The sequence below is a fragment of the Portunus trituberculatus genome, chromosome 15 (assembly GCF_017591435.1).
Source record: "Portunus trituberculatus isolate SZX2019 chromosome 15, ASM1759143v1, whole genome shotgun sequence".
NCBI classification, from domain to species: Eukaryota; Metazoa; Arthropoda; class Malacostraca; order Decapoda; family Portunidae; genus Portunus; species Portunus trituberculatus.
This window is the reverse complement of record NC_059269.1, coordinates 15,673,748-15,685,505: the sequence shown is the minus strand read 5'-3', so window position 1 is coordinate 15,685,505 and position 11,758 is coordinate 15,673,748. Positions and strand designations below refer to the sequence as shown.

Below are 11,758 nucleotides of genomic sequence, written 5' to 3'. Positions count from 1 at the left end.
TGGGGGGTCACATATACAAAAGATGGATAAAATTTGAGTTATTTATTGATGTATTTACAATAATACAAAATAAATTAGCATTAAGAAATTAGTGACAAGTACATTCACTCCTAGATTACCTCCACACACGGTACAGCTATAAGATGAGCGATGATTACATATGTAGACACCCTAGCATGGGCGGGACTACAGCTTCTTGGCTTTCCTCGGTCTCGGCGAGTTCGTGGTCATGATGGGCGTGCAGTCCGTGATGGACACCACGTTCAGGCCGCCCATCGTCAAACCCTTCACTGCTGACTGAAATTAAAGAAGAAAAAAAGGTGTTGTATATAAAACTAACAACTGAAATGTCGCTAAATAATTTTTTTTCGAATTAGCTAAACAATGAAGATAAAAAAAAATTGAAATTTAAATTAAATAAACAAGTTATTATGTAGACGAACACTACCAAGACAAGAGCTATAACTAAGGAAATTGAGATAATATACGAGATGTTGGGTGAAACGAACTGTCTAATATGAACAAATTGCTAAACAAAACCAATATAAATGAAAATGCCGATAATAAAATGAAAACTAAAATGTTTAGTTGGGCTACCGAAAAACACTAGTAAGCGAGCATGAAAAAGCAACTTCTTTCTTGTAATTGATGTCGCCACAAAAGAAGCCCCTTTGTGGGCAGTAGGATGTGTCCCTTCACAAGGCAAGGTAAGATGCCCACAATAACGCACAAAGCCTTGGGGGGGGGGGGGGGCATTTCATGAACATGCGGAGAGTGCTGCTGGACATATAACCGTTCATACGATATCTAGTGTAATGCACTGGTGAAACAGGAATATAACCTGAAATTGAGCACAAATTTATAGAACTACAAATAGGAAATAAGCATCGTAAATGCATGAATATTGTACACCTATATCTATATTTGGAAATATAAGTGGTTGGTCAGCATCTTCACGCGAAAATTAGTGGCCAGTACTTAATCATGTAAGTATACCGTTTTTTTTTTCGGGCATAGGTGATCAACTTCAATAAATTAATATAGATGCATTCTATTTTTAAATGAAAAATAAAAAGTGCAGAAAACGAGGGATGCTAGACAGGTTTTCGTTAACACGCATTGAAATATGGTTTTCGTTAACACATTGAGACGAGTGTGAAAATAATATTCTAATCGGTAACTATTCAATTGACACAAAAATCTGCTGCTGATAATTGTGCCAAATCTTGTTAGACTAAAATTTACCAGTAATTGTGTATGAAGGCATAATTATAAATAACGTTTTGATTGGGAAAAGTCGGTAGACACGGGAATGTTTATCTTTTAGGGTTTACCAAGATTACCCATATACAACTATCTGTATAAATACAGTACATATGGTCACTTTGAACTGCCTGGTACACACAATTTTCTGATTAATGGTAGAGACCAAAAGGGAAGGATGTGTGGCAAATACCTTCGCAAGACTTGGTCTTTCAACAAGTGGTGGCAGAGCTTACTTGTACAGAGACCTAAGGGTAGATACAATCCTAGTAAAACTCATGGATGGATTATCCATCCTGGTGATACCTGTTAAGGTATACACTACACCTAGGGGTGTAGCATATATTCCTGAAAGGATACTTAACTCATGAAGAAACCCAAGGGTTGGTTCACTTCCCCCTAGAGAGCTTAAAGGGATGAATATATTAAACCAATTATGACTTTGTACTTGATGTTTCCTTTGATGGGTACACAAAGGGATTCTAGGAGGTAGAGGGTCTTTCCAAAGGGACTTAACCTAAAGGTGACCATATGTGACCTATTGTTGAACTGACTTCACCTGAGAGTGAACGCCTGTGGGGGGCCTATGGAAGAACACAACCTGTGGGGTGAATGCACCCCCCTATGTATGGGTATCTATGGATGAATACACCACCAATGGGTACCTATGGGAGAATACATCCACAAGTACCTTTGGGTACTTGTGTATAAATACACCCCTCTGGCAATCTATGGGTTCATCCATCACTTGTGGGAACCTATGGAGGAATCAATTTCCCTTGTAGGGAACCAACAAGCAAATACAAATCCACGTGGAGACCTTAAAGTGAGCACTTCACCTGTGGAGCCATGGGTGAATACTTGAGGGCCATGGGTGAATATAATTCACTTGTGCGGTCATGGATGAATACAATTCACCTTTCATAACCATGGGTGAATAAACTAAACTTTCATAAACATGGGTGAATAAATTCACCTGTGAGGACCATGGGTGAATACACCACCTGTGGGGACCATGGGTGAATACACCACCTGTGGGGACCATGGGTGAATACACCACCTGTGGGGACCATGGGTGAATACACCACCTGTGGGGACCATGGGTGAATACACCACCACCATGGGTGAATACACCACCTGTGGGGACCATGGGTGAATACACCACCTGTGGTGGGTGAATACACCACCTGTGGGGACCATGGGTGAATACACCACCTGTGGGGACCATGGGTGAATACACCACCTGTGGGGACCATGGGTGAATACACCACCTGTGGGGACCATGGGTGAATACACCACCTGTGGGGACCATGGGTGAATACACCACCTCTGGAGACCATGGGTGAATACACCACCTGTGGAGACCATGGGTGAATACACTTCACCTGTGAGGACCATGGGTGAATACAATTAATCTGTGGGGACCATGGTTGAATACAATTCACTTATCATAACCATGGATAAATACACGACCTGTGGAAACCATGGGTGAATACACTTCACCTATGGGGACCATGGGTGAAAACACTTCACCTGTGAAGACCATATGTGAATATACTTGAACTGTGGGGACCATGGGCAAATACACTTAACTTGTAGGACCATGGGTCCAATTGTGATCATAGGTGAATACTTCACCTGTAGGGACCATGGGTGAATACAATTCACCTATGGGAACCATGGGTGAGTACAATTCACCAGTGGGAGACCTATGGGTGAATACAATTGACTTATGAGGACCATGGGTGAATACACTTCACCTGTGGGGGTCATAGGTGAATACTATCAACTTGTGGGAACCATGGGTGAATACACTTCACCTGTGAGGACCATGGGTGAATACAGTTGACTTGTGGGACCATGGGTGAATACACTGTGTTTGGACCATGGGTGAATACAATTGATTTGAGACCATGGGTGAATACAATTGACTTGTGTGGACCATGGGTGAACACACTTCACCTGTGGGACCATGGGTGAATACAACTGACTTGTGGGGACCATGGGTGAACACTTCACCTGTGGGACCATGGGTGAATACAACTGACTTGTGTGGACCATGGGTGAATACACTTCACCTGTGGGACCATGGGTGAATACACCACCTGTGGGACCATGGGTGAATACAACTGACTTGTGGGGGCCATGGGTGAATACAACTGACTTGTGGGGACCATGGGTGAATACAACTGACTTGTGTGGACCATGGGTGAATACAACTGACGTGTGAATACACTTCACCTAAGGGGACCATGGGTGAATACAACTGACTTGTGGGGACCATGGGTGAATACACTTCACCTGTGGGAATCTGAGGACATACACTTCACACGAGTGAACATACTTCACATGTGATGACCTATGGTTTAGCACATTCACCTGAAAGTACTTAAATACTTAAGTTATCCTGAAGAAATCTAAGTGAGCACACTTCTCTGTGAGACTTAGGTAAAAATTTCCAAATTTCCCGAGGAACCTATGAAATAATACACTTCCTCAGAGGGAGTGAACATTGAACATGCTTCCCCTATGAAACAAGTCATTAAACTTCCCCTGAGGGATCAAAGGATGACCACTTCCCCCTGAAGGGGACTGGTGGTTACATTTCTCTGTGGTGCCCCAAAGAAAAGTAACTTCTGAGAGTACCTAGAGTGGTACTCTAATGTTGGCACCGTAAGTAGCTGCTCTCTCCTGAAGGGTACTGAAGGTGAGCACACTTCCCCTGATGGGGAGGGGAGGGTCCATAGGCTGAGTAACCTTTACGTGAGAGGACTTTAAGAATGAGTACTTTTCCTCACAGGGCTAAATTGAGTATGTACACTTCCCCAGATAGGATCTATGGATGAACAAACTTCCCCTGAGTGAACCTTAAAGGATAAGTATGCTCCTTTGCTAGGACATTAGGGAGCACCTCCACCATAGGGACTTGTGCTCTACAAGCATATTATTAATATCAAAACCAAGAAACAAAAAAACACTGGATTAACTTGAGACCTAAGGACAAGTACACTTTATCCGGTAGGAAGATTATAATCTAGTCTGGAGAATTTACTATGCATTGGTACAAGTTTCAAGATCCACGAGTGGGCACACTACCTTAGGAAATTGAATGTGGGCTCCATGCTGAAACTATTCAAAGCATACCAACAATTGACTGACCCAATTCCAGGCCACTTTCTCAGAGCCCAAAATATTGGTTCACTTTCCATGGACTGAAGAATCAGTGTATGAATAAACTGTAACTTAACCCATGGAATGACTGATATGGAAAAAAGAGGAAGTACACTTTCCCTGAAAGCTGTGGGAGATTGAGGGGGTGAGGGGGCACACCCAATAATTGCCCAAAGAGAACAGATAGGGGGAACACCCAATAGACTAAAGGGTGGAAGGAGGGTTCCACACCTAATATATGAAATGATGGGGGATGCAGGGAAAATCCCTCCACAAATAACACCAAAGGAGGGTGGAAGGGGGTGGCATAATTAATAAACCAACGGGAGAGGGTGGGTGGGGGGACATGCATAACCAAAAGACAAAGATGGTGGAGGACATCCTCCAATAAACAGAGGGTAGGGGCGTAGGAGGCAGACATCCAATAGAACACAAGTTAAATCACACCCAATGAATGCAGAAATGGGGGAGGGGGGTGCACACCTTGATGTAAAAGGGGGGGTGGGAGCCAGAGGAGCAACACACCCTTTATTCCTAAAGAATGGGGCACACCTATATTTAAGAAGGAAGTGGGGGAGCTACACATACATTACACCAAAAAATATGGGGGAGAGACACCTAGAATTAAGGGAGTGGGGGAGCCACCCCAGTATACAAAAAGGATTGGGGGGAGGGTAGGGGGAGCACATCTAGATTTAAGAGTGTGGGTGCAACACGCCATTATTCTAAAAGGCTGAGGGGGGAGGGGCACAGGAAAAAGCATTCTTTCCTTAAATAAGCAGGACTTTTTTTTTTTTTTTTAACTAATCCAAGGGTTGGAACACTTTTTCACAGGACCAAAGGGAAGGCACTTTTCCATGATTATCTTTGTGGTACTTCTCTGATAGCACTGGAAGTAACTATCAAAATTTTATGGATGCACATCCTGTAAATGACCAATTATGAGCATGTCTTTAAGACCAAGAGTTTAGCAAATTTGCCTATAGAACTAAGGGGGAGAAAATCACGGGCAACAAGACCGATTCCAATTTATTAAGTGATATAGGGAATCTTTTGCTGTGGGATCAAAGGGTGGGTACCATGTATAATCAAACAGACTTCCTGAAACTACAGTGAAAACAAACCTACACTTGTTTAATAAGGAGTAAAATGTTTTCAGCATACAGTAGTATATGTTTGAATGATCTTGATAGATAGCACATCATAAAGCTTACTGTATCACACACCAATCATACACAAACCCAATAATCTTACATTCCTACTATTCTTAATGGTTTATTCTAAGAATACTAAAAAAAGAGAGTAAAGCAACTGTGATATTTGCAGAAAAAATCAATAAAAATATAGGGTAATTGTGTGAAAAGTAAACCCTGGATATTTTTTGTAACCAATAATATAAACCTGAAAGAAATCAGATGACATTGACACGGACATTTTTTTTTTTGAGCCATGCTGAAACAGTAGTAGTAGTAGTAGAGAGAGAGAGAGAGAGAGAGAGAGAGAGAGAGAGAGAGAGAGAGAGAGAGAGAGAGAGAGAGAGAGAGAGAGAGAGAGAGAGAGAGAGAGAGAGAGAGAGAGAGAGAGATGCTCAATAAAATGTAAGACCTGAAATGCAGATCCTTGTACTCCAAGTGACACTACAGACAAGGCAAATTAGTCCTTTAGCACATTACATTAACTGACAATTTTGAGAGAGAGAGAGAGAGAGAGAGAGAGAGAGAGAGAGAGAGAGAGAGAGAGAGAGAGAGAGAGATATTCAGGACAAGATTCAGAAACATTGCAATTCTGGTGCCACAGAAAAATTTGCCATGATATTGGTTGAGCCACATGGAGTCAAATACTATGAAAGAACACTCACCATTCGGCCTGGTCCAAGTCCCTTCACAATCACCCTCACGTTCTGAACACCCTTGTTGAGTGTTCTCTGGTAAGGGAAGAATTGTATACATTATAATACTATATAAATTTATTGTAAGGCAAATTTTCCAACATGCCTCATCATGATTCATTATAGATACATCTTCAGCAAATAAAACTTACCACTGCTAGGCTGATAGCTGTGGCTTGAGCAGCAATATTGGTTCCTTTCCTGGTATTCTTGAATCCTTCAATGCCACATGACCTGAACAACTCAGCCGAACCTGAAACAAGGAAATACAACAACTTTAGTGGACAGTAAAAAAGTTTTTTATACCAGAGCTACTATACACACTTCTCAGCATTTTCTATTCTCTCAAACTTTTCCCATTCCTTTCAAGATATCAATAAGTTTTCTTCCTACCTTTAGCATCAGTTAGTGTCATAATGGTGTTATTTTTTGAAAACTTTGCATGAATGATTGGGAGGTCTGCAAATCGTACTCCATCAAACAACAAGTCTGGAGTATTCTCATCAGGAAACGATCCGTCACTCCTATAATCAAAAGCAGAAGAGATAGACTTACTTTACAGAAATACAAAATTTCTTGTGTGGTCCGAACAGCATTTCTTAACTCATGCTTTAACTTGGGATTTTTTTAAACTAATTGTCTCCTACCCAGACATATTACAAGATTGTGTACAACCTGTTCAGAAAATACCAAATAAATGCAGATGAATAGTAACAGTAAGCAAGATTAATATCCCATCTGCTCTAGACAACAGGATACATCACTTTGCAGCTCCTATATCAATGGATGTTAAAAGACAGACCCAACACATGCCATAGTTTTGTTCATTAATTGACGACATGACCAAAGGTTGGAAACAAAGCATATGCATACTCTAGCTAATTTAAGTCATGAATTATACTGCATGAAAAAAAATATCTATACGGAAAATAAAAAAAAAAGATACACCTATTTTGAAATGCATAATTTTTGCTTCTTTCACATCAAAGAGATGTTGAACATGGACATTCTTGCATCACGAGAATGACAAAATTACAGCAATTTTAAAGCTGCTAAGGAAACCATCACATATACCAACACAGAACAAGTCAATGATGATAAGAACTTCTATTAAAGAAACACTGAATGCATCATATATATATATATATATATATATATATATATATATATATATATATTATTTTTTTTTTTTCCCCTCTCCAATTTTCTTGTAGCAACATGTCAGTGAAAGCTTCAGTATTAGGTGGCACTGAAATTCCTGCTATCACAAGATGTAAGCAGTAACCTAATATGATGAGCAATTTAAATAACTGAGCCCATTAACACAGGAAATTTTTATTTTAGGGAAACTTGTGTTGAAAAGTCTTTGCCACTAAAGGGGCTATCACACTGGCCTATGATACGCAGATCGAGAAACATCCGCTCCAAATAGCTGGAACTTGCCCGGGATTAGCAGAGCAAAGTTGGGATGGCTTCGTATCCATTTCAGTTCTCCGTATGCTATCCCAATGAAAAAATAATTACATAAAATCCTATTATTCAAACTAAAAAGAACGTACCTAAATTTTTCATATTGGAATATTAAATATTTCATCAATTTTGAAAGATAAAATAAATATATATCATGTCGATAGTTTGGGCTCATGGCAACCACCTCTGACTCCAAAGTTGCCATCACGCATCTGTTCTTCTCTAGTTTCTTTTACTTAATTTTCTTCCATAAGAGGAAGTGCAAATGCAATTCAAGCATGAAGCACAGGTATAAGCTGTATGGTTTTGTTCTGGTTTGTTTTGACTAGGCTTAGTCTTGGTTGGTGGGCCGCTTGCCTAGTATTGCAAGAACTCCGCCAGCTTGTGTTATCACGTGATAATGTTACTGGTTTCGCACCAAGAACCCCCTTAAATGGCATTAATTTTAGAATTAATGCATAAATGATACATTCCATGATCTCTACGTAAATAAATAAGCTTGCCAGTCTGCAATCAAACTGCACAAATTGCTTGGCTAAGGTTTTGCCAGCTATTGCGGATTCTTGCATTTTTATCCTAGTATTTGGTAAGCAGGTTGTTCTAAATTAAATCTGGTTGCAGAAATCATGGTGAAAAATTAATAACTATGAAACTTGGCATTCGCGAACTATGACGAGACAGATCCTGGCACTTGACAAAATCTGGCGTTCATGAACTACAAGACAAAACCTGGCACCTGAGAACTATTACAAGACAAAACCTGGCACTTGTCAACTATGATACAAAACCTGGGTTCGTATTCTCAAACACTTCTCTGCTTTACTTCCACAAATTTTTTTATGGTTCTGGAGGCAGATTGGCAAGATTTCAACATTACTAACAGGAGAAACACTCTTGAAAACTTAGCTAATCATCTCTGTGGCTCTTAAAAACAGTCGTGGTCAGAGAGGAAAGTGTTTCTGAATATGGGCCCTGGCACCCGAGCTCAAGATAAAACCTAGCACTCCAGTATTATGAGACGATACCTGGCACTTGTGTACATGGGTCAATATCTGGCACATGTGTACTATTAAGATAATACCTAGCACTCATATACAACACGAAAAAGCTTGGCACTTGGCTAAGGAAACAACACCTGACACTCATGCACTACATGACAACACGTGTATCTCGTGTACTACTAGAATCTGGCACTTGTGTACTCGGACAACACCTGGCACTCGTATACTACACTAACAACACCTGGTACTCATGTACTATTAGAATGTCTGGCACTTGTGTTTTGGAATTAAAGTACTACTGAGAAAATCTCAGGCACTTGTGAATGACATTCAGACTAAATCTGGCAGTCATGAACTATGAAGTTATGTACTCATTAACTGCATGAATACCAATTTCAACATGTTAAATCAACCTAGCAAAGCATCGATACTCTGGCACAAGCTACAATGATCTGATACAAGTACTACAATATAACCTAGCCCAATCACAACACATAATTAGATGAATCTAAAACAGAAGTCCCTCAATGTGGTGGCAACTCTTAGGCAACACTAAGACTTTTGCTTAGTGCACACAATGAACCTCAGCTCATTCATACTAATAAGTGATTGCCAATTACAGTGACAACTTCAATTATTATTATCATAAGTGATTTAGGCAACAATCTCCAATGAATTCGAAGTTTTTGAAGACTTCAAATGAGAAATAAACATTTGATTAAGAGCAATGGTTCTGGTTTTAGAAGCAAAGGCCAATTCATTTAACTTCATGACATTGACTTCCACTACAATTACAAAAAGTCTATCCATGTTTAAAAAAAAAAACTTGCTAAAACTTTCATCAAACCCAGCACTACAAAACAAATTAAATAAAAAATACAATCTACGACAAAAACCGCTGTTATGCGATAGCTTTCAGATAAACTGGTCAACTTTATTCCTTAAGATGCAAATACTCTAGCATTTACAAAGCTAACAATCTCAGCATTATAGTTTCCAACATATTCACATTCCTTAGGAAAAGAAAATATATTCTCAAAAGGCAAATGCTGTCTGGACCACACAGACCTGTTTATAACCAATTTTTTTCTTCATATATTACTCCTACAGTAACTAATTAACCTCCCAATAAATATTTTTATTATAATCACCTTATCTTAATTTTCCGTAATCTTATCAACATCTTAAACTTTTTGAGAAAATTTCCTAATAGTTGAGGTAAAACATAATTAACCTAATAATAAATGATTATGACAAACGTTGCAAATCCCATCCAATATATACATATCACATGACAAGAACATAATATGCATACTTACAAGAACTCAATGTAACTGTTCTTCACGCTGCCAAGCTCCAAAAACATGCATAATACTTACCGTGACATGCGTCAAATTTACTAAACTTGAGCTGGTTTTACTTACTATGTAATTTCACCTACAGTAAAAAAAACATCACTCCATTATACTAAGACGATACATTAATTTGCACCTAATGCAACACTTGTAATCACCCTTAGAACCTAAATCACAATGGCACACTCGCCTGCCATGCCATATGGTCAGATTTGACAAAGTAACACTGACAGTGACACTCCCTCGATAATATATTATATCTTTATTCCATCACCAGGGGCTAAGATTGTGAGAACCAAAACTATTCCGTTACAGGAATAGCATTATAACTAAAAAAAACACCAGAATTCCATCGCATCCAATATTTGTTAATTTTTACAATCCTAATACTATTTTAATCAGGCCGCTACTATGGGGGCTAAGATACACTTATGCCGTCCTGCACGGGAAGCTCTACGAGGCTACGGGCACCATCATTGATTTATCTTTCTCCACCACCTCAAGCCCTTCTCTGAGATCATATGCTGGATTTAAAACGAACTCTATACTTACCTGTGAAGTCTTGTACTATGGGGGGCTAGGATAAGACAATGATATCCTGCCGGGAATGATACACTAGACAAAGGGCACCAACATTGATCTCTCCCTCCTCCTCCTTCAAGCCCCTGCCTCAGACATTACTGAGAATAAAATTTTAGTTTATTGCCGCCCATGAGAATTCCAGCGCAAAGAAGCTGCAATGTTTTGGACTAATACACTGATTACAATCATGCACACTATGTTAGGACACTGAAATCCTTACTGAGACAAAGGACGGCAATAAAGTGACCTGGTACAGGATGACGGGGAGACAAAAGCCGGCAGAAAAATGGCGCACTTACCAAGTCAGGAGAGTTACTTAATGGAGGACCTATTGAAGGCTTTACTCACCCTCTGATGTTGGAGTCTATGGCGCTGAGGCCTTCGCCCTCGGTGCCCTCGTCCCGCATGGGCATGGAGGCCAGCATTTCCTTGCGTCCCTCCGCTTTGCAGCTGACCAGGCCCACATGCAGGCCCCTCACGCCCTCCAAACACCTTCCTCCCCACAATTTCGCCGCAATATCATGCCCGGGACTTGTTTCAGCCGAAAATCGCTGGGGGAACGTCCTGGTGGAGGCCTGGGCCATGCAGACGGTCCTTGCTACGGCGCCCCGCAGCATCGTGACCAGCACCTTGCTCACGGCTTCAAAATACACCACATACGCTGCACTTTCTTCTTTGAAATGGCGAGTCTGGGAGAAGGAATTCTGAAGGGCAAGATATAACACAGTGGTCGGCGTAACCTATAGTCACCTGCCTTTACACCATCAGAACTAGAAGCTGGTTGGGTGATGGACTTCTCGCCAGCCAATAGGAGAGCGGCGGGCCTCCAGCCTCTTCACAGGGACCAATCAGATTGCTCCTCTTAAGAATGGCCACACTCTCCACCCACCAAAGGGTTGGATCCCACTTGGTACAGTGAACTTTGTCAATTTTGCCTCCACGTCGCCATATTGATTGTACTGTGTTCGCTTTCTTTCGAACAAATTAAAATGCCTAATTTCAGTGCAGATTGGGATCATATAGACTAG

The 11,758-nt window shown here is 40.5% G+C and overlaps 1 protein-coding gene across 1 annotated transcript; it reads right to left on the bottom strand.

The window, feature by feature from the left end:
- Positions 1-27: 27 nt before the first annotated feature.
- On the bottom strand, positions 28-11,632 carry LOC123504159 (28S ribosomal protein S11, mitochondrial-like). The gene is made up of 5 exons (XM_045254494.1): positions 11,079-11,632; positions 6,716-6,846; positions 6,475-6,575; positions 6,293-6,358; positions 28-297 (listed from the first exon to the last, which is right to left on the bottom strand). Exons 1-5 carry the CDS (start codon positions 11,345-11,347, stop codon positions 187-189), a joined length of 678 nt encoding a protein of 225 aa, XP_045110429.1. The 5' UTR covers positions 11,348-11,632; the 3' UTR covers positions 28-186.
- Positions 11,633-11,758: the final 126 nt, after the last annotated feature.

What these genes read in the sequence shown, in the direction of transcription:
- LOC123504159 (XM_045254494.1), bottom strand. Translation starts at nt 11,347, where the DNA reads ATGCTGCGGGGCGCCGTAGCAAGGACCGTCTGCATGGCCCAGGCCTCC. An exon ending in GACACTAACTGATGCTAAAG is followed by an intron (nt 6,576 to 6,715) that starts GTAGGAAGAAAA and finishes TCCTTGTTTCAG; the next exon opens with GTTCGGCTGAGTTGTTCAGG. An exon ending in GACTTGGACCAGGCCGAATG is followed by an intron (nt 298 to 6,292) that starts GTGAGTGTTCTT and finishes CTTTAATTTCAG; the next exon opens with TCAGCAGTGAAGGGTTTGAC.